This window comes from Pleurodeles waltl, chromosome 10 (genome assembly GCF_031143425.1).
Source record: "Pleurodeles waltl isolate 20211129_DDA chromosome 10, aPleWal1.hap1.20221129, whole genome shotgun sequence".
NCBI classification, from domain to species: Eukaryota; Metazoa; Chordata; class Amphibia; order Caudata; family Salamandridae; genus Pleurodeles; species Pleurodeles waltl.
This window is the reverse complement of record NC_090449.1, coordinates 153820010-153841237: the sequence shown is the minus strand read 5'-3', so window position 1 is coordinate 153841237 and position 21228 is coordinate 153820010. Positions and strand designations below refer to the sequence as shown.

General features: G+C 43.1%; 1 protein-coding gene across 6 annotated transcripts in view; it reads left to right on the top strand.

The window, feature by feature from the left end:
* The window catches only part of TOM1L2 (target of myb1 like 2 membrane trafficking protein), a 336841-nt gene that overhangs the window by 224596 nt on the left and 91017 nt on the right, over window positions 1–21228 (top strand). For all 6 annotated transcript variants that reach the window (XM_069210085.1, XM_069210083.1, XM_069210081.1 and 3 more), the window contains exon 7: window positions 12120–12236. In XM_069210085.1, the coding sequence (XP_069066186.1) occupies window positions 12120–12236 (117 nt within the window). The remainder of the gene's footprint in view (window positions 1–12119; window positions 12237–21228) is intronic.

The window sequence follows — 21228 nt, the reverse complement described above, 5'->3', positions numbered from 1 at the left end:
CCATTTTAGATATCTACAATCAGTTTTTTGCTAAACTGCAAGATATTTTTCAGAAGGCAGTTGCTTATAAACAGCCAGTTTGTCCAAAGGAGGTTAAATGGTTTGACTGAGTGCAAAATAGCTAAACAAGTATTAAGGACTGACCTCAAAAGCGCTAAACAGGCAAAGATTATAGAAGCCAGGAGGAAATATAAATGTGCTCCCACAAAAGCCAGGAAAAACTGGGATGTTAAGAATTGGAAAGACCTGTTGTGTGCTCTTAAAATAAATGATAGCAGATCCCCCTGGTGCATAATATCACACAGAAGCAATAAAAGCGAGAGAGGATATCACCACCACATCCAGCCTGAAAGATGGGTTACTCACTTTTTTACATTGTACGATTATGAGAACTCCGGTGAACTGCTCTTGAGCCCAAGCATTTCTGTCACGGACACATCTGCTGCAGATGTAGGGGTAAGTAGTATAGTATCTTTTAGTCAAGAGGACATTGCTAATGCCATTTGCCTCCTATAAACCTGATAAAATAACTGGTGACTTGTTTAAACTAGCCTGTTGGACGGAGTGACGCTATGCTGATTTGGAGCATCTCGGAGGGGGCGGAGCAAGCTAGCAGTAAGGCAGCAGGGCCGAGGCTTGCGGAGCCATTAAGCTGTTGCTTCCCCAGGGAAAAAAGCGGCAGTAGTCTGATTAATGTTGAGGTTCGTTTTATTCCTTCTGCAAGAACCTCTTATGCCTTCGAAAGGTTGGATTTAGACCTTGACCAGGTTTTGGCTTCACCCCCCTTCAATTGAAAACTGTCCTAAAACAGGCAACGTGGCCCCTAAGGTTTCGACTGGAATGGAGACTTGTGCAAAAAGAAGGTCCTTTTTGAATTTAGTAAATTCCATAATACAAAAAAAATTTACAACCTTATAATACATGGAATATTCCACATAGGGTCAGGCGTTTTTGGATGCTGCTTCGCTAGGGATTGTTACCCTTGAATGTTCTCCTGGCGAAATGGCATAGTTTAACTAAAGAGTGTAATTTTTGTCATGCCAAAACCCAAGACCTAAACCATGTTTTATTTGTTTTTCCATTCCTTGCCCCATTTCAGCATAAATGGTTAATACCTATTTGTCTCCAGCTATTCTCTACTATCGGTCTCTCAGCTTTTTCAAGCTTTGTATGAGCCCCCAAAAGAATTGTTCTGTTTTAGAATTTTTAACTTTTTCAACTTTCTTTTACATGTATCTTAGGGATATGAATGAAAAGTTGAGGTGTTATTTTTAGGAAAAGGTGGGGGTTTATTCTGATGATGCACTTTATGTTAATTGCACTCTATGGATGGACGGGTAAAGACATGTGAGTGCCTTTTTATGTTTCTCTTTAATTTCCTGCCATTATGGGAAGTCGTGCAAAAGTATTGGTCTGTTTTGTTTATATTTAACTTTTTTCTTTTTATATGTGAATCTATTCCTGATGCACCTTATTATAATTATGGCCTATTTTCTTTTTAGAAAAGGTTGGTGGTCTTGTTATAATGTTGCATTTTATTTTATTTGCACTTTACAGGTGGATAGGCAAAGTTACATGAGGGCTTTCTCATATTTTCTTTTTGTTTTGATATATTTTTTCTATAAAGCATTCTATGGCGTGGAGGGGTTGGTTTGGGAGTGTTTCCTCTTATATTGGTTACTGTGTTTTTATGTATGTATGCACTTTATTATAATGACCGGTTGTTTTTTTACGAAAAGGTTGATAGTCTCTCCATAACAGTGCACTTTATTATAATTGCTTTTTAATGGACTGATGGGCAAAGATATGAGTGCTCCTTCATATTTTTTTGTAATCCAATGCTTTTTTTTTGGGCAGAAGTGTAATGCATTTGATTGCTTAATATAACTTTGTGCTCTTTCCCTGGTGGATTTTGCTAGATGCACTTTATTACAACGCACTTTATGGCATGGAGGGGTTGGTGTGGGAGTGTTTCCTTAAATATTGGACTCTGCACTTTTTACGTATTAATGGGTATTGTTTTGTTTGTTTATCTACATATTCTCTTTTCTTGTTTTTTTTTCTTCTTTTTTTTCTTGGTTTTTATAAGTGAACCTCGTTTTGAGTTCCTAATCATAAATAAAAATAAACTTGAAACTTGTTCAAATCCGACCATTGTGTTTGGACTAGTTAAATCATTCTTCTATTCAATACCATTTCGGCCTGGGGGAGAGATTCCTGATTCATGAAGAGGGGCGGATGGATATATATATATATATATGTTCGATGGCATGTGTAGCTGCAGATACACATGCTGTGCACATCCCGCCATATAGTGTTGGGCTCGGAGTGTTACAAGTTGTTCTTCTTCGAAGAAGTCTTTTCGAGTCACGAGATCGAGGGACTCCTCCCATTTCGGCTCCATTGCGCATGGGCGTCGACTCCATCTTAGATAGGTTTTTTTCCGCCATCGGGTTCGGACGTGTTCCTTTTCGCTCCGGGTTTCGGGTCGGAAAGTTAGTTAGAATCTCGGAAAAATCATCGGTATTGTTTGCGTTCGGTATCGGGTTAGTTATAACAGATCAACACCGACTTTTGAAGAGCTCTGGTGGCCCTTTGGGTTTTTTTCGATCCCCCGTCGGGGCCTGGTCGGCCCGGCCACGTGTCTCTTCAAGGCTGATGGAACGGACCCCATTCCGCTTCTGCCCAAAATGCCATAACAAGTATCCATATACAGATCAGCATCTGGTCTGTAACTTGTGTTTGTCGCCAGAACACAAGGAAGATACTTGTGAAGCCTGTCGAGCGTTTCGGTCCAGGAAGACACTAAGAGACCGAAGAGCAAGAAGACTGCAGATGGTGTCGGCGCCGACAGGACAAGGGCATTTCGAGGAGGAAGAAGAAACCTTCTCCATCCAGGAATCGGACTTGGACGAGCTCGATCCCGAAGAAACGCCAAAAACCGTGAGTAAAACGTCGAAACATAAAACTCACGAGAAGACCACAAAAGCCCAGGGGACGCCACCGCCAACAGGCCATGGCTTAACCCGAAAAATAGGTGACCGAACATCGGCACCAAAAAAGGGCACGCTGGTGTCTAAGTCATCCGAATCCGGTCGAGATACCGCTACACAGCAATCTCGGGCCCGAGATAGCGGCTCCGAGCAAGTTCGGCACTGAGACAGCGGCACCGAAATGAGTCGGCACCGAGAGACAACGACGCCGAAAATAAAAAAGGTTTTGTCGGAACCGAAAAAAAGTAGCCGAAAAGGTTTCGATACCGAAACATCCGGACTCGGAACCGAAATCAAGTTCCTACACAGAGGAACAAGGACTGTCCTCACAAATGAAAATACATAGATTTGGACTGGAATTGGAGACAATGGAGCCAGACTACACCCAAAGAAGGCTCCACATCCAAAAAGAAACGGGGAAGATCAGCACTCTCCCTCCTATTAAAATGAAACGCAAACTTGCCTTCCAGGAGAAAGACAAGCAGCCACAGGCAAAGGTAGCTAAACAAGTAAGCCCGCCACCGTCTCCACAACGCTCGCCGCAACCATCACCGGTAGCCACTCCACCTATGATGCAATCCCCGAATCATACAGGGATGAGTCAAGATGACCCTGACGCGTGGGATCTTTATGATGCGCCAGTGTCAGATAATAGTCCTGACTGTTATCCAGCTAGACCGTCGCCACCAGAAGATAGTACAGCCTACGCACAGGTGGTGTCGAGGGCAGCAGCATTTCATAATGTCAGCCTGCATGCAGAGCCCATTGAAGATGACTTTCTATTTAATACACTGTCGTCCACACACAGCCAGTACCAGAGTCTCCCCATGCTACCTCGAATGCTAAAACACTCCAAACAAGTGTTTGAGGAGCCTGTAAAAGGAAGGGCCATTACTCCAAGAGTGGAGAAAAAATGTAAACCGCCACCAACAGACCCCGTGTACATCACACAACAGCTAACACCGGACTCAGTTGTAGTAGGGGCAGCTCGTAAGAGAGCGAACTCACATACTTCAGGAGATGCACCACCTCCAGATAAAGAAAGTCGAAAATTCGACGCAGCAGGGAAAAGGGTGGCGGCACAGGCAGCAAACCAGTGGTGTATTGCAAACTCACAGGCTTTGTTGGCCAGATACGATAGGGCTCATTGGGACGAAATACAACACTTTATAGAACATTTGCCCAAGGAGTTCCAGAAGAGAGCACAGCAAGTAGTAGAAGAAGGACAGAGTATCTCCAACAATCAGATACGGTCAGCAATGGATGCAGCAGACACAGCTGCTAGAACTGTCAACACAGCAGTGACAATAAGGAGACATGCATGGCTGCGTACATCAGGATTTAAACCAGAAATACAGCAAGCTGTGCTGAATATGCCATTTAACGGACAGCAGTTGTTTGGGCCGGAGGTGGACACTGCTATCGAAAAACTTAAGAAAGACACTGATACGGCCAAAGCCATGGGCGCACTCTACTCCCCACAGAGCAGAGGCACATTAAAAAAAAACACAGTTTCGAGGGGGTTTCGAGGGCAAAGTACAGAACCCACAACCTCACAAATAAGGCCCACTTATCAGTCAATATCTGCTGGGAAGTTTTCGGGGACAATATAGAGGGGGACAATTCCAAAAAAGTAGAGGGAAGTTCCAAAGTCCCAAAACTCCACAAAACAAACAGTGACTTACACGTCACAAATCCCCAACACGTAACACCTGTGGGGGGGAGACTAACCAAGTTCTACAAACAATGGGAGGAAATAACAACAGATACTTGGGTATTAGCAATTATCCAGCATGGTTATTGCATAGAATTTCTAAAATTCCCTCCAAATCTCCCACCGAAAACACACAATATGTCAAAACAACACATAGACCTTCTACAACTGGAAGTACAAGCGTTGTTACAAAAAGAAGCGATAGAATTAGTACCAGTTCATCAGAAAGGAATAGGAGTTTACTCTCTGTACTTTCTCATACCCAAAAAGGACAAAACTCTAAGACCTATATTAGATCTCAGAACGTTAAACACCTACATCAAATCAGATCACTTTCACATGGTGACATTACAGGACGTAATCCCATTGCTCAAACAGCAAGACTACATGACAACACTAGACCTAAAGGATGCATACTTCCATATACCGATACATCCTTCACACAGAAAGTACCTAAGGTTTGTATTCCAAGGGGTACATTACCAATTCAAGGTATTGCCATTTGGGATAACAACTGCGCCAAGAGTTTTTACAAAATGCCTGGCAGTGGTAGCTGCGCATATCAGAAGACAGCAAATACACGTGTTCCCATACCTAGACGATTGGCTAATCAAAACCAACACGCAAAAAAGGTGTTCACAACACACAAAATATGTTATCGACACACTCCACAAATTAGGTTTCTCAATCAACTACACAAAGTCGCACATTCAGCCGTGCCAAACACAGCAATACTTAGGGGCGACAATCGACACAACAAAAGGGGTTGCCACTCCAAGTCCACAAAGGGTACAAGCTTTCCACAAGGTAATACAAGTCATGTATCCAGAACAAAAAATACAGGTCAAGATGGTAATGAAACTACTAGGCATGATGTCCTCATGCATAGCCATTGTCCCAAACGCCAGATTGTACATGCGGCCCTTACAACAGTGCCTAGCATCACAATGGTCACAGGCACAGGGTCAACTTCTAGATCTAGTGTTGATAGACCGCCAAACATACACCTCGCTTCTATGGTGGAGCAACATAAACTTAAACCAAGGGCGGCCTTTCCAAGACCCAGTGCCTCAATACGTAATAACTACGGATGCCTCCATGATAGGATGGGGAGCTCATCTCAATCAACACAGCATCCAGGGACAATGGGACACTCAGCAAAGACAACTTCACATAAATCACTTAGAACTACTGGCAGTATTTCTAGCGCTAAAAGCATTTCAACCCAATAAGCCAAAAACACATCCTTGTCAAAACAGACAATATGACAACGATGTATTATCTAAACAAACAAGGAGGAACACACTCAACTCAGTTGTGTCTTCTAGCACAAAAAATATGGTATTGGGCGATTCACAACCACATTCGCCTAATAGCACAGTTTATTTCAGGGATTCAGAATCAGTTAGCAGACAATCTTTCTCGGGATCATCAACAGATCCACGAATGGGAGATGCACCCCGAAATACTAAACACTTACTTCCAAAGATGGGGAACACCACAAATAGACCTATTTGCAACAAAAGAAAACGCAAAATGCCAAAACTTCGCATCCAGATACCCACAAGATCAGTCTCAGGGCAATGCGTTATGGATGAGTTGGTCAGGGATATTTGCATACGCTTTTCCCCCTCTCCCACTCCTTCCATATCTAGTAAACCAATTGAGTCAAAACAAACTCAAACTCATACTAATAGCACCAACTTGGGCAAGACAACCTTGGTACACAACAGTACTAGACCTCTCAGTAGTGCCTCATGTCAAACTACCAAACAAACCAGATCTGTTAACTCAACACAAACAACAGATCAGACACCCAAATCCAGCATCGCTGAATCTAGCAATTTGGCTCCTGAGCTCTTAGAATTCGGACACTTAGACCTTACACAGGAATGTATGGAGGTCATAAAACAAGCTAGGAAACCAACCACTAGACATTGCTATGCAAATAAGTGGAAAAGGTTTGTTTATTATTGCCACAATAATCAAATCCAGCCATTACACGCATCTGCTAAATACATTGTAAGCTACTTACTACATTTGCAAAAGTCAAAGCTAGCTTTTTCATCCATTAAGATACATCTTACCGCAATTTCAGCTTATCTGCAAATTACACACTCAACTTCATTATTTAGGATACCAGTCATTAAAGCATTTATGGAAGGCCTAAAGAGAATTATACCACCAAGAACACCACCAGTTCCTTCGTGGAACCTCAACATTGTCTTAACTCGCCTCATGGGTCCACGCTTCGAACCTATGCACTCATGTGAAATGCAATGCTTAACATGGAAGGTTGCATTCCTAATTGCTATCACATCTCTAAGAAGAGTAAGTGAGATACAAGCATTTACCATACAAGAACCATTTATTCAGATACACAGGCATAAAGTAGTCTTACGAACAAATCCTAAATTCTTACCAAAAGTCATATCACCGTTCCACTTGAACCAAACAGTAGAACTACCAGTGTTCTTTCCACAGCCAGATTCTGTAGCTGAAAGAGCACTACATACATTATACATCAAAAGAGCGTTAATGTACTACATTGACAGAACAAAACTAATTCGAAAAACAATTATTTATTGCTTTCCAAAAACCTCATACAGGAAATCCAATTTCTAAACAAGGCATTGCTAGATGGATAGTTAAGTGCATTCAAACCTGTTATCTTAAAGCAAAAAGAGAATTGCCTATTACACCAAAGGCACACTCAACTAGAAAGTAAAAGGTGCTACCATGGCCTTTCTAGGAAATATTCCAATGATCGAAATATGTAATGCAGCTACATGGTCTACGCCTCATACATTTACCAAACACTACTGTGTAGACGTGTTAACGGCACAACAAGCCACAGTAGGTCAAGCAGTACTACGAACATTGTTTCAAACAACTTCAACTCCTACAGGCTGAACCGCTTTTGGGGAGATAACTGCTTACTAGTCTATGCACAGCATTGTATCTGCAGCTACACATGCCATCGAACGGAAAATGTCACTTACCCAGTGTACATCTGTTCGTGGCATTACTCGCTGCAGATTCACATGCGCCCACCCGCCTCCCCGGGAGTCTGTAGCCGTTTAGAAGTTGATCTTGAACATTTATAAATTTGTAAATATATTACTTTAAACTACATTATGTACATACGTATTCACTCCATTGCATGGGCACTATTACTAGCATACACAACTCCTACCTCACCCTCTGCGGGGAAAACAATCTAAGATGGAGTCGACGCCCATGCGCAATGGAGCCGAAATGGGAGGAGTCCCTCGATCTCGTGACTCGAAAAGACTTCTTCGAAGAAAAACAACTTGTAACACTCGAGCCCAACACTAGATGGCGGGGATGTGCACAGCATGTGAATCTGCAGCGACTAATGCCACAAACAGATGTACACTGGGTAAGTGACATTTTCCATATATATATATATATATATCCCCCTGCACCCTGTTAAAAAACAAAAAAAAGCCTTATAGATAATTTACAGAAAGGTTTTTGCCAGAGAGGTCCTCAATAAACTAAAATTAGTAGAGGAGAGCACATCTTGTCCCCACCAAGTCGGCTTTCAATCCAAGACTAGTACCGCCTCCGACCAGGCCTTTAGATTTACCCTCCTTTACTGGAAATGTGCTTTGCTGTTAAAATAAATACTTGATGTGGCTTTTTTAGACATTCATGTCGCATTTGATCTTGTGTCCCAGGAAAATATATGGAGCGTATTGGTTGAAATGGGAGTTCAGGAAACTTGATTAGTCTTATAGCAAGGCTCCATGATAAAAACTATGCACAGGTTCGTTGGGGCAGAAAGGAAAAGGTGACAATCTGCATCCCAATCTCATGGGGTGTGTGCCAGGGGTGTGTCTTTGCTCCTGCCTTGTTTACCCTGTATGTAATGATGTGGTGGATTAACTCCTGGGTTGTCAAAATGATTCACCCTTTTTAAAATAGCAAAATGGTTCCTATTCTTCTTTTTGCAGATGAATCTCTTCAACAACTCCCATGGGGCTCCAGATTTTGGTCGACAGGTTTATGGGTTCTGCAAATCCAGAGGCCTTGAGCTGAACGTGGCAAAAACCAAATACATGGTTTTTGGAACTGGTGCCCCCAGGAATTGTGCAGTAGGGCTGGTAATGAGCTGTGGGAAAGAGTTCACAGCTTTGATTATCTAGGGGTTAAATTAACCAACTTAAAAAAAAAAAAGCTCACTGCTTATCGGCCACAGATAAAAAGTAATTGTTAGAGTACACATTAATTGTATACCCACTCGGTATATCCTGTACTCGAAGTATATCGTGCTAAAGCACCGGGTACTACTTTTTGTGGAGCCGAAGTGTGGGGGCTATGTTGATACCTAGCACCTGGCTACAGCCGAAAACAATTTTGCAAGGTTGCTCGTTTCAGTCCCAATCAGCATATCCCTCAGCCTCATGTTTTTTGACCTAGGCATCAAGAGATTGTCAAATTTGGCATCACTTAAGCCCCTAGTCTACTGGGTACACCTTTAGTCTATGCCGTAACTAAGTGAATATAGGGAACTTTGTAGGGGAATTAGTGAATATGAATAATGCTGGGTAGGTTCCCTGGCTCAAATGTTTATCTAGCTGGGTCTGCAAAAACTATGGGACGACCCTATAAAAGTTTGTAAAGCAGAGGTGGAGGTTCTAAAATCCAAATACTGGGCCTACGCTTATGAACATCATGGTGGCAGTGGATCAAAAGAACACCTAATAAGTCCGTGTTTTTTTTTAGCTCAGGATCACTCCGTATTTCGAACCGTTCCTAGACATCAGTACACCTTCACTGGCAAAGAGTCTGTACATGCAGTTCCAGCTGGGTAACCTTCCACTGAAGTCTTTTACAAGCAGGTGGAAGATCTTTTACAAGCAGGTGGAAGAAAGACCAGACTTCTAATTTATGTCCAGCATTTGGGTTGGTTCCGGAGACATATCCTATTCTTCTGCCCAGAATATCACAATCCCCACCGAAAGTGTATACGCCCAGTGTTCTTCAATTTTTGGGTGATTCGCTGTCTAGTTGCCCAAAGGATTCTGGAAAGCGACACTTCAACTTTTATTGTGTTTGCTATTAGCCGCTTTATCACAAATGCTGGTACAGGCGCATGGAGTTTCTATCCTATTTAAATACATGAACATTGAAGCTGTTCATAAATATTATTTACGTACTGTCAAGGTTGGTTCATTGATGAACTGGAATTTATTTGCACCTAGTACATTCTGCACTTTTCTGATATTATACTGACAGTCTGCTGAACGTATTGCACTTCAAGATGTTGTGCTTTAGCAGCTTTGGAATGGTTCCTCTTAACCTTACTGATTAGCCATTTTTAACGTACAACGCTTAATTTTATGACGAATGATCTGCAAGCAGTCTCGTTTTGTGCTATTGGCATTAATAATCTACTTCTTTACAGTGTTCTTATCCTCTAATATTTTATACTGTGATATGTGTATGTATTTTTATTTTTCTGTATGCTTTTATGGTTATGATAACCGAATAATGTACTTTTGATGAGTATTTCTGAGGAGCTTGATGTACTATCAGAATATCAAGCATATTCTTTCATTCATCGTGATAAGCTATGAAAAATGCTCTTGAAGTAAAAATACGAATTTGAATATTTTCTGCATACTTGGACAAAACCAGGGGGCGAAATGGAAACAATTCTTACGAGAGCAGCGGTGCTACATAGCTTCATCACATGAGAACACAATATTTCTAGCCCTCGGCTTTTTAGAACCTACTGTGTCCTGAAAGTTGTAATTATGGGTTGCTTCCATTAAACAAATTGGACTGCCACACTTTGACAGTCGTCTCTAACTAAAAAATCAGGCCCAGACGTATATAGTGTGAAAAACAAGCAGTTAAAGGGTACGACAGAGTGATTAAGTACACTAGAAAACTCCCCTTAAGCTGGGTTTAAATCACCAGAGGTCCGGTAGTAGCAAAGTGATTGCTCATGAGAGGAGTTACTGACAGATAACATTGAAAGAATGAAGGGTATTTTGTGGTATGGTGTCATTAACCTTTTCCATCCAGGAACTGCAGATCATTTAGCTTTCAAGGTAGGTAACCAGAGATTCTGCAGGGCATAGAACTTGGACAGTATTGCTTTCTATATTGTTTGATCAAGGTTTCTGCCTACAGGCCTCAAGAAAGCTACTGGCCCACTCACTATGGCGAGATAGATTTATCTGGGAGAGCTATTTTAGGGCCTACTGGCCTGCTATGGCGATTGGATTAAGAGCAGGTGTTCTGTTCACTCAAAAAGTGAATGAGCAATAAAGTCGCAATTAAAATCTTGTTTTTCTCTTGTCACATTTGCTTTGGTTCAAAGGCATATGTCAAATGTCCACTTATGTCTTGTACGGTTAGCTGCTTATTTTATCCTGGAGGTTGATGATTACTTTTCTTTCTCTGAATGCAGTTAGAAATTTTGTATAGTGAACTGTGTGACAGTCAAGCTGTACGAGTGTGAAATAAAAGGCTGTAGGATGTCCGAGTTTATTTCTAACAACATTTACATAGCTTGTAAATGAACTTAACAAATATTTGCGTAGTTATGAAAGCAATTGTTTTTGTAATTCTGTGTGACGGAAACAAAGATATGGATAATAGGATCAAAAGAAATCCGAACACTTTACTTAGTGATGTGAAACTGATGAATATTTTTGCTGAAATCCAATTTCCACCCATTGTTTCCATACTATATACTTTTTCAGTATAATTGCATGTTAGTGGGAATGTTTGTGGCCATTTCAGTGGAAAATGCGGTCTGTAAATCACAGTGTGCTACCACATCATGCTTTAGTAATATATTTATTAAAAGTGAGAGTTTTTAACATGAAATGAAAACCTTTCTGGCCCCGTCCTTATGACAATGCTATTGGTGAAGTAAGAGACATGTCAGGGGGCATACGTACCCCAGATGTGGGCTAGATTATTATTATTATACATTGAGCACAAATGTAGTCTTTTACATAAAACAAAAGTGATTGTTTGTACAGCATAAAGCTGAACCCACATATTTGAAGGTGCTGTCATATGTCATAATGACAAAAAAACGGCACTGTAAAATAAAATATCTGCCTAGGATCAAATAACTTGAGACCAGTGTACAGGTCAAGTTCAATACAGTTAGTTCGAGTAGATTATTCAAGTCACAAGACCTGCAGGTCTGGTAACATTTTTAGGATTTTTCGATGCCTGATCTTACATTCTCGTTGTTATGATTTCCCTGTTCTTTCATCACAAGGTAAAAATCTCACTAAAAGATACGAGCCCTAATTGTTAAATGGTAATATGCTGAATGAAAAGCTTTCTAGACTTTAATTTATATGTCATGCTCCGAAGATAATGTTATGATTGTCTTTTCGCTTGCTTGTCCATAGCTTGCCAGACTACGCAGTGAGCTGGATGTTGTTCGTGGAAATACCAAAGTGATGTCTGAAATGTTGACAGAAATGGTGCCTGGGCAGGAGGACTCATCAGACCTCGAATTACTGCAGGTAATAAATGCTATCTCTAAACTTTAAAACACTCCTCAATCTCATAATCAAAGAGATATTTGTGAGTAGAATTAGAGGTATAATCAGTTTTTCTCTGTGCAACTTTGTGTCTGTCTTAGAAAAGCCACTTGCCATGTAAATGCGCTCTTCTTACCTTCCCATCCCACCCAAAAACAATTTAGTCCTTTCCAATACAAAAAGAACAAGGTATTGTCCGCCATTCCTCACTGAATTCTCTCTCACCTTTACAGCACCAGGGATCTGATCCACCATTCAGGTACCTCACACAGCTCCAATAAGTTCTTTCACCCAGCATGCATGTATTTAATATAAATCCACCATCATTACTAAGTCTCTCTTCCACCATTCCAAATACTTGCATTCTTGGACAACATTTCCAGTACTAAGATGCCACACTAAGATTCATCTGCCTAGACTTGTAGTCATTATTCCAGGACTTTGACTCACTGGTTACACTGCACCCGTTGTTACTGTTACCCAGGGTAACACAGCCACCAAGTCCATGGGCACATGTTAATGACATTTAGCCTAGCCATTTAGCCCAGTAAGCAATGAGTGGTGTGGAAACCTTCATGTTTACCCTGATTCTCGTGTGAAAATCCATAGTCAAGGCTTTCTATCATAATAAAGTCCTCCAGGTATGATTTATTCCCAGTAACAAATGCAAGATTACTGGGCATATTGGTTACAGTAATACCATTTGTGATTTTGGATAGAGCTGATAATAAGAGTCCCCTGCCTCACAGGGAATAACAAGCCACTCATAATGAAGACCTTAATGCATATTAATTTTCCAAATATGAACACCATTTACCTGACCCCCCACCCACCCTCCCGCCCCGGGTCACATTATTGGAAAGGAACTGACCTGGGTGCACATATGCACAAGATTCTGTTGGAGACTGCTAATTGCAGATTGCTCACCTATATCCCCAGGTGCCAGACTGGCTCAGAAAGATTTGTCAGGCTACACTCTGCGTGCCATTTCCAGTAGGCATTAGAATGGTAACTCCTAAAACTACAGGCTATAAACTTTGTGGGGATTATTACAAACAAAAAATTTGTGACATATCCCCACAAGATGCGAGTCTGATTCCATGGGTTGGGGCACGACTCCAGCTTGTGTGGGGCACGTGCGCTAATGTATTCCAAGGCTATTGTGGACTGTGAAGTCAAGCTGTATATCACCGAGCATTGCCAAAAATCACATTAAAAACATTCCAGCTCAGAGTGAAAGACACAGACCAATTCCCTTTTCGGGGCTGATCCCAGTCTTTGTGTAAGTCTAAATTGAAGAAGAAACATCATAAATGTAAGCTGGACTTATCCCAGCCTCGACATTGAGAAGGTGGGGAAAATCAGTGTTCCTTGCTGTATCACTTCTTGTCTCTTATAGAGGAGCAGATTCTGAGGTCCATTGGTGACCGCACATCTAATTAGAGCTTTTTCCAGAAACAATACTTCACATCTCCAGCACCCCCTAGAGCTCTTTATTGCCCCAAGGATCTGTCAGTGCCCCCAGTTGGACTACCACTGGTGAGTCCATCCTCGTTGGTGCCTTTATCTTCAATCCATTCCGAGTTCCGCTCCAACTACAGAGCAGATTCCACTCTTGGCACCACAATCCATGCCGGCTCCAGGTATGTCATCTTGGGCACAGAGGACGTAGAGTTCATAGTTCTTTAGTTCTTTCCCTCTCCCAACTGACTGTATCTCAACCTCATCCAAAGTTGTTTCTGAGTAAGCTTCTCGTGTGGCTGACCAGCTAGTCTTTCCAACTCCGACAAGGAAATACTTGTACCCATAGACCGTCTTCCAGTAGTTCAACAACTATTCGGGTCGAATTCTGATCAGACATAATCTGCTTTTGTTGATAAAGGTGGTGATGAGGAATGCTTTTTCTCCATAAAACTATGAGCACAATTTCTGTATGGACCTCGAAGAGGCTGTAGGGGTCAATTATTCTCCTCAGACTTGCTGGTATCCTCCCAGGCCTTCTAGAGAAAAATTGCTGGCCTTCGCCTTGGTGATTAGAAGGGAGGTTGAGTGTTAGATTTGCAGCAGCCTTCCATCTAAGTAAAGACTAACCATCATCAATACATTTCTACAACCCAAGCAATCTTCCTCAGAATCTCTTCTACCATTTATTGAACCACATAATGATGCTCTCATGGGCTGTTGGGTAAAACATTGTTAATGCCCACTGGCAAACAGACATGTTGCATGTCGCCATAGGCCATCTGTTGGTGATCCTTGCTTTCTTATCCAGCAGCCTACCCCTGAGAGAGTCTGGTGGTACAGGCCCTCACCAGAAGAGTCAATTCTAATTTATTTCTTCCCTATCACCCAACTAGATAAAGCGTTGAAGAGGAAAGGCATTTGGGTAGAGGATGTTTCATCCACCAGCCTTGCCCTTTGGTCCGTCAACACCAGCTGATTGCTGGGACGCTGCTCGCATGCATTATGGGACTCTGTGGCTGCAAATTATTGCCAGTCCCTGGGAAGTTCTGTGCCATTTTAGTACGTACCATTCAGGATGGCCAGGATGCAGCCCAGCATGTCATCTGGTTAGCATTAGACACCACAGACTGTTTGAGAAGAGCTGTCTGTTCTAGCGTGATGCTCCAGCGCAACGTGTAGGTGAGAACCACAGGCATTTTGGGTGAGGTCCAAGCATCATTCATGGATATGCTGATGGATGGGTGTCACCTCTTTTGTGAGAAGGCTTTTTAAAGAAACCAGAGTAACTGCACACTCCATCTGCCTTTCTACACCTGCAAGGCAGTTTCCACGTCAATATATTTTATCATTTTATTGATTTTTATCAAATAAGCTTGTCAGACATAACAGCGAACATCTGTCAGTCACATGTTCCCATCTACACCACTCGCCCTTCCCCTTCTCTCCCCTCCCCAGTTCCACCCCATCGGTTGTAGGTACATTCCTGTTTTAGTTAGACAGCTTTCCCTTGGAGTCCTGTGGATGTACCTTAGCATCATTGTTTAGAGCTTGGTGCCTTCCTTTTTCATTGGAATCTTTACTAATCCAAGTCTCTCTGCTGTCAGGAATCCCACCTTCCCTCTCTTATTCTGCATTCTGAATCCCTGCAACTTCACAATTACATACCTACCACCCAATCTTGTATTCTTGTAGGGGATGTGCTTCCCCATTTTTGGGCAATGTCTCTCTTTCCTACTATGTAGCCCAAGTTAATCAGCAGTTTGTTGTAGGACGTTGCGTCAGATTCTGCCTATATACTTACTATCATCGGTGCCAATAGTGTTGTTGGCACTCCTATGGCTTCTTCTAGAGTGTTTGTACACCCTCCAAAAAGGGTCCGTTTTTGGACAGTCCTATAAAATTTGAATGTGTCCTGTCAAACACATTGTCAGAGACGCAAGTTGTCTTCGGCTCTTCCTGTTCTGTGTTGGAGAACTCAGGTGTTGTAAGTTCTGTGCAGGATTTTTAATTCTAACAAACTAAATCTCACTCTGGCGGCTACCTCCCTTGGAAATTTGTAGGGCGTCCCCCCAGTCGATATCCACCATTTCCCCTACATCTCTCTGCCAGTTTTTCCTCAGCTGGGTTAAGTCTTCGTCTGTGTTCCTCATCAGTGTGGCAGATGTAAAGGAAGTGGCTTTTCTAGTCATCTGTCCATTCAACTGTTGTTTTCAGTGGGGAATCGTCCATTGTTTCCTCTTCCCTGGGGGTCCTGGCCTATCGGACATGTCTTAGATGCAAATATTTAAATGTTTGCATGGTGGCCATGTCATATTCTGTCCATAGGTGTTTAAATGGCACTATTGTTTGCATCCCATATGTTATCCAGCATAGAGAGACCAATCTGGTCCCATTGTTTAAAGCCCAGTAAACCTGGCACACGGTGGAGTCTTGTGCCCACCCACAGGGAGTTCGCAATGTTAGTCTCTCTTCCCACCCCATTTCTCTGTGTAAGTTGTGCCATATGGATGTAATTGTAGCAGTAGCCAGCAGGGCATTCGTTACCATCTTCCCTCCTTATAGTATGTGGAGATATCTTTTTTGCCCCAGTGTCGCCTGGCCCATCCTAAATGCCGGATCCTCCAGTAATGAACATAAGCCCACTCTTTTGCTATGTGTACCTGTGCTGCCTCATACTACTTTTGAATATTTGGTAGTGCTCTGCCTCCTTCCTACATGAATCTTTGCAGTGTAGAGTGCACAGTCGGTGCTGGGCCGTCCAGCCAGAGCGACAGTCATAAAAGTTTGTTAGTTGGCTTGAAGAAGTTCCTCGGGATGCCAAATGAGCTGTTTTGAAAGCTGTAGATGAATCTGGGTAGCGTTATCATCTTGAACAGCGCTGCTGTACCCAAGAGATAGAGCCATAAGCCACTCCAATTTCTTTTTTATACCCTTCTCCAGGCTCTGTAGGAGCGGGACAAAGATGTCCTCATAGTGCATTTGTTCGTCTCTAGATACTCATAGGCCCAGGTTTCTAAAATGCTGAGTGGCAGCTTTCAATGGCAAAAGGACTGTTCCTCTGGCCATTATTCCTCTGGCCTTTGTGAAAATCAGAGATTTCTCCCAATTTACCCTTAATCCTGAATATGCTCCATAGATAGTAAAGACCACCTCAAAGCATACTGGAGAGGAGTCTGTTGTGCAAGATATAGCAAAATGTCAATAGTGTGTAGTGATATCCGGTTTTCCCATGGTTTGCTCCAGTGCCATCCCCATATTTATACATTGTCTCTGATCCATTCAGCTAGGGCCTCTATGGCATTGTCAAATAGCATTGGAGACAGGGAACACACTTGTCTTTTGCCCTTCTGGTTGGTATGAGTCCCATTTATCTTGGAGTTTGCCTACTGTAGGGATAAGTACAGTTGTCCTAATCCTTGGTCAAAAGGAGAATAGGTACAGAATGTCAGTATGTTACACATGCAAAACTACAATAACCCACTATTGAGATTACATCTCTCAACATAACCTTTAAAAAAAAAACTGGCTAACTTATAACCACCTCAAAGCTAACGCCTTAATGCTCTCAAAACGGAATTCCTCTTTATCACCCACCCAATCACTCCCTGGACATTGCAGAATGGATGAAACAATTTACAGCTCTTAATTACGTACCTCACATTATTGATTCAACGAGATCTCTGGGAATAACACTTTACAAAAACTTGAACATGCAGGAGCACATCAGCAATGCCACCAAAAGAGCAAACTTCCACATGAATATCCTAAGAAAAATAAAACCATTCCTTCCACCTGATGGACCTCAAGTCAGCTGTCCAAGCCCTAGTGGTCGCTAGGCTGGACTATGGATGTGAAACCTTCAGCGGTTTTCCCAGATCTAAGCTGGCAGCACTAAGGGCCTCTTAACTCTGCCACTGGGCTCATCATAGGATCAAAAAGAAACAACCAATCAGGCCTGATCTGAAATCATTAAACTGGCTCCCACATGAGGTGAGGATTCATTTTAAAAATTGCCTGCATGACCCATAAAGCCTTTCACTTCAGTACCCCAAGATACCTTGCACAAAAACTAGAGGTATCTGGTGGCTTGAGAGTATCCAGACGCACTAGTACCTTTCTGTTGAAACAATAAAAATCCTATAAAAAGAAAACATACAACCGAGCCTTCTTGGGTATTGCTCCTAGAATCTGGAACTCCCTACCCCCTAAAATCAAATGAATATTTCAACGACCTCCTTTGAGAAAGAAGTTAAAATAGATACTGATTAACAAGTATATGCTGTAAATCTCATAATTTCTGTTTGTCTGGACTTTGGTCTCACCTTGTTCTCACTCTTAATTATGATGCTGTTTTTGATGCTTGTATGCTGAACATTTGTAAAGTATTCTGATACTCGAAAGGGTCACGTTCGCGCTATATAAAACCTTATAAATAAATGTGTCTCTGTACACACTCCATTGAGTCCAGATTTTCTTGTATTTTTTGGGCAGCCCTGACTGATAAATCACATGTTCTGCTCGCTCACACCAATCCATGTTGTTTATCCAGTCTTGAATTTTGGGGGGTCAACTGCTGACTTTCTCCACCTCCATGAAGAAGTGTGTCACTCCCTGGTCCAGTATGTGTAGTTTTTCTGGGCGTAGTTGATGTCTAGTTCCCATAAATGTTGTTTGACAGCTAGGAAGGTCTTTGTCATTGTACTGCTGTATTGTAATCAGGAATATGTTGACCTTTGTACCCTCCACCATTCATGGGCCTTGTGTCTGTGCCTCCAGCAGTATGGAGTCCCTGTCTCTGAAGTTAACTATCCTGGCCACCATGGCATACGGTGGGGCCCCAGGGATTGGTGGCCTTCTAGGGCCCTATGTACCCATTCCACTGTGAACTATTTTGAGGTTGCCCACCACCACAACCAGCCCAGGACCAAAAAGGATAGTTACTCTGTGCTGTGATCGGCCCTTAGCATTGTCCATTTTCCTTTGCCTGTATGCGGGTGCTAGTTTGTCCTCATTTGGCAGACCTGGGCCAAAATAGATTCTGCATCCAATACCCAGTCTGCCGTTTTTTGTGGGCGGCCCTTTAAATGTTTACTTTTTGTGCTTCTGTATAAATATATTTTCCAGAGACTTCATGGGCTTCTTTATCACAGCCAGAATGGTCACCGTATGTTTCTCTAAATCTTGATCCATGGGTGATGGAAGGGGGTTAGCTGTTTGATCTTTTTTCCCAGTTCTCTGTGCATATGTTTCCTTCCGGATGGGGTCTGGTGGTTTTGGGGTGAACCATTATCTCCTTTCTGCCTATATGGGTTCCTCGTTCTCCAGTCTGTGACAGTTTTGTCAGCTCAATGTGTGGTATATTTCTCTTTTGCAAAGGGTAGGCCAATCAACCCTGGTATGTCTCCCTGGGTCCCTTGTGAGCCACCTATGGTGGGTACTGTGGTTCCACGTGGAACAGGATCAACTCCCCCAACGCCTCTCAGTCTGCCAAAGTACTGGGTAGCTCTTCTTGTGTGGCGAGCCAGGGGGCAGCACCTCCGCCAGTCCTCTGTTTCTTCCATAGCACCCAGGGCACTGCACTCTCACCACCATACAACACCTTTATGGATGGTCTGTCCTGTGTGGCCACACTTGTAGTTCCACAAAATAGGGCTGCAGAGCTTTTAGAAGCTGCTTAGGCTGTAGGGCCCTCCGACTGCTACCCCCCACCCAGGCCTCCCAGTTGTTCTTTCATGCCATGGTGTTCTTGGTATAAGAGCTTATGAAGCAGCCGATCGGTGGCAGTAACAGTTGGGAGGAGAGGGAGGTCACCAGGTTTAAGGCACCTCCATTTGCCCCAATCGTTGCCTTCGATGGTTTGTGCACCGGTCCTCTGTAGGTGCAGATTAGCAGATGGCAGCCGGCCCTCACTCACGCCACCACCTGTTGCCTCAGTTGCCACTTCCATTGCCCTCGCCAGCTGGACCCAGCCTCCAAGTCTCTTCCCTTGTGGTTCAGTAAAGATCGCAGTGTGCCCTGCACACACACTCATGCAGTCAGCTGCTCCTCTGCATCCCTCGCAGTGGAGGTGGGGGTTCTACCCACCTCGGCTGCTGGGGATTGTGCCTCACTCAGTTCACCCACCACTCCTCAAGGGCCACAGCTCCAGTCAGCTCGCAGCACCGCAAAATGGCAACTGCCACTTCTGGCCACTCCAGGTGTCTTCAGATGCTCGGTCAACCCACCCCTCTTCCCTCCTCTTGGTCAGTGCCCCCGGTGAGGGGTAGGTCAGGATGTTTTATGCTTGTGTGTTGCTGGCAGAGCAACTGCCCCAAGCCACACCCACCAGCCACATCAATTTTGACTCTTTTGAGGCATCACTAAGGGTTTTGCCTTCAGGCAGTGTCCGAGCATTCCATCCCAACAGCAAATATCTCCATTCTTTCGAGGTCACGGAAAAGGATCTAGCTGGCAACGCCCAGATTAGCAGGGGCAGTGTACTTCCAAGAATGCCTCATCCTATCCCCAATCCCTCCACTCCCTACCCTTGTAAAGCAGCCTCAGAGCCGGTTTAGTTTCTCTTCTCTGCACACAAGTCACCCTGTTTGTGGCAGAATCACTCACTTTCTCTATGGATGGTTAGGAATAACCTCTGACAGATCCTGCAGATAGTCCAAACAGGCTACACCCTGCAATTCCTACCTGTCCCACTGCTCATTCCACCTACATCAGAAGGACTTTTGGAGGATCATTTGGTCATTGTGCTGCTGGAAGTCCAGGCTCCTATTACAAAAGAGCCATAGAGAAGTTGGAAGAAATTGAAAGTGGATGCTACACCCCTATTTCCTAGTGCTAAAGAAGGACAGAGGCCTTCATTCTGTTTTAGATATTCGACCCCTCAACGTCTGTCTGCACAAGGTCAAATTCAAGATACTCACACTTTCCCAGGTTGAGTGGCTATGCTGCTACCAACACATTAGTACATTCAGTGCCGGTTCTGGGTAGAAGTCAGGCTGCAACATGAAGGTCAGTGCACTTTCATGGAGCACTACTTCCTTGATAGTCAGGTCGATGGGAAGGACAGATGTTTTCTCCTGCAGGACCTTTTTGTTGGAGTCATTCCACCACCAAGAGTACTGCTTTGATATCTATTATAGAGGTGAGTAATCTTCTGTTACAAATATCATTCAACCTAATCAAGTTACATCCCAAAGGAAATGCTCTTTCTGGTGGAAACTCCATCTAAATGGAGATTCCTCACCGACCTCCCACCTTCCCTTTCTGTAAAACTGAATCCCAAGTTGTTGGGGTCCATGTCCGAGGGCCACCTATCGTGCACAGGAACTATGCTGAATGGATCCAGTCTGGCACCTGGTGATATTCTAAATGTGAGAAATCAAGTTAGTTAGATGGAGTATCAACGAGAAAGAGCATTCTGAAGGTAAGTAACTTGTAACTAGGCTCTGTTGTGTATGTTACACGTAGTTCTAGCAGAGCTGTTGTTATAAATGGGGTTTCTAGTTTGCAGTGG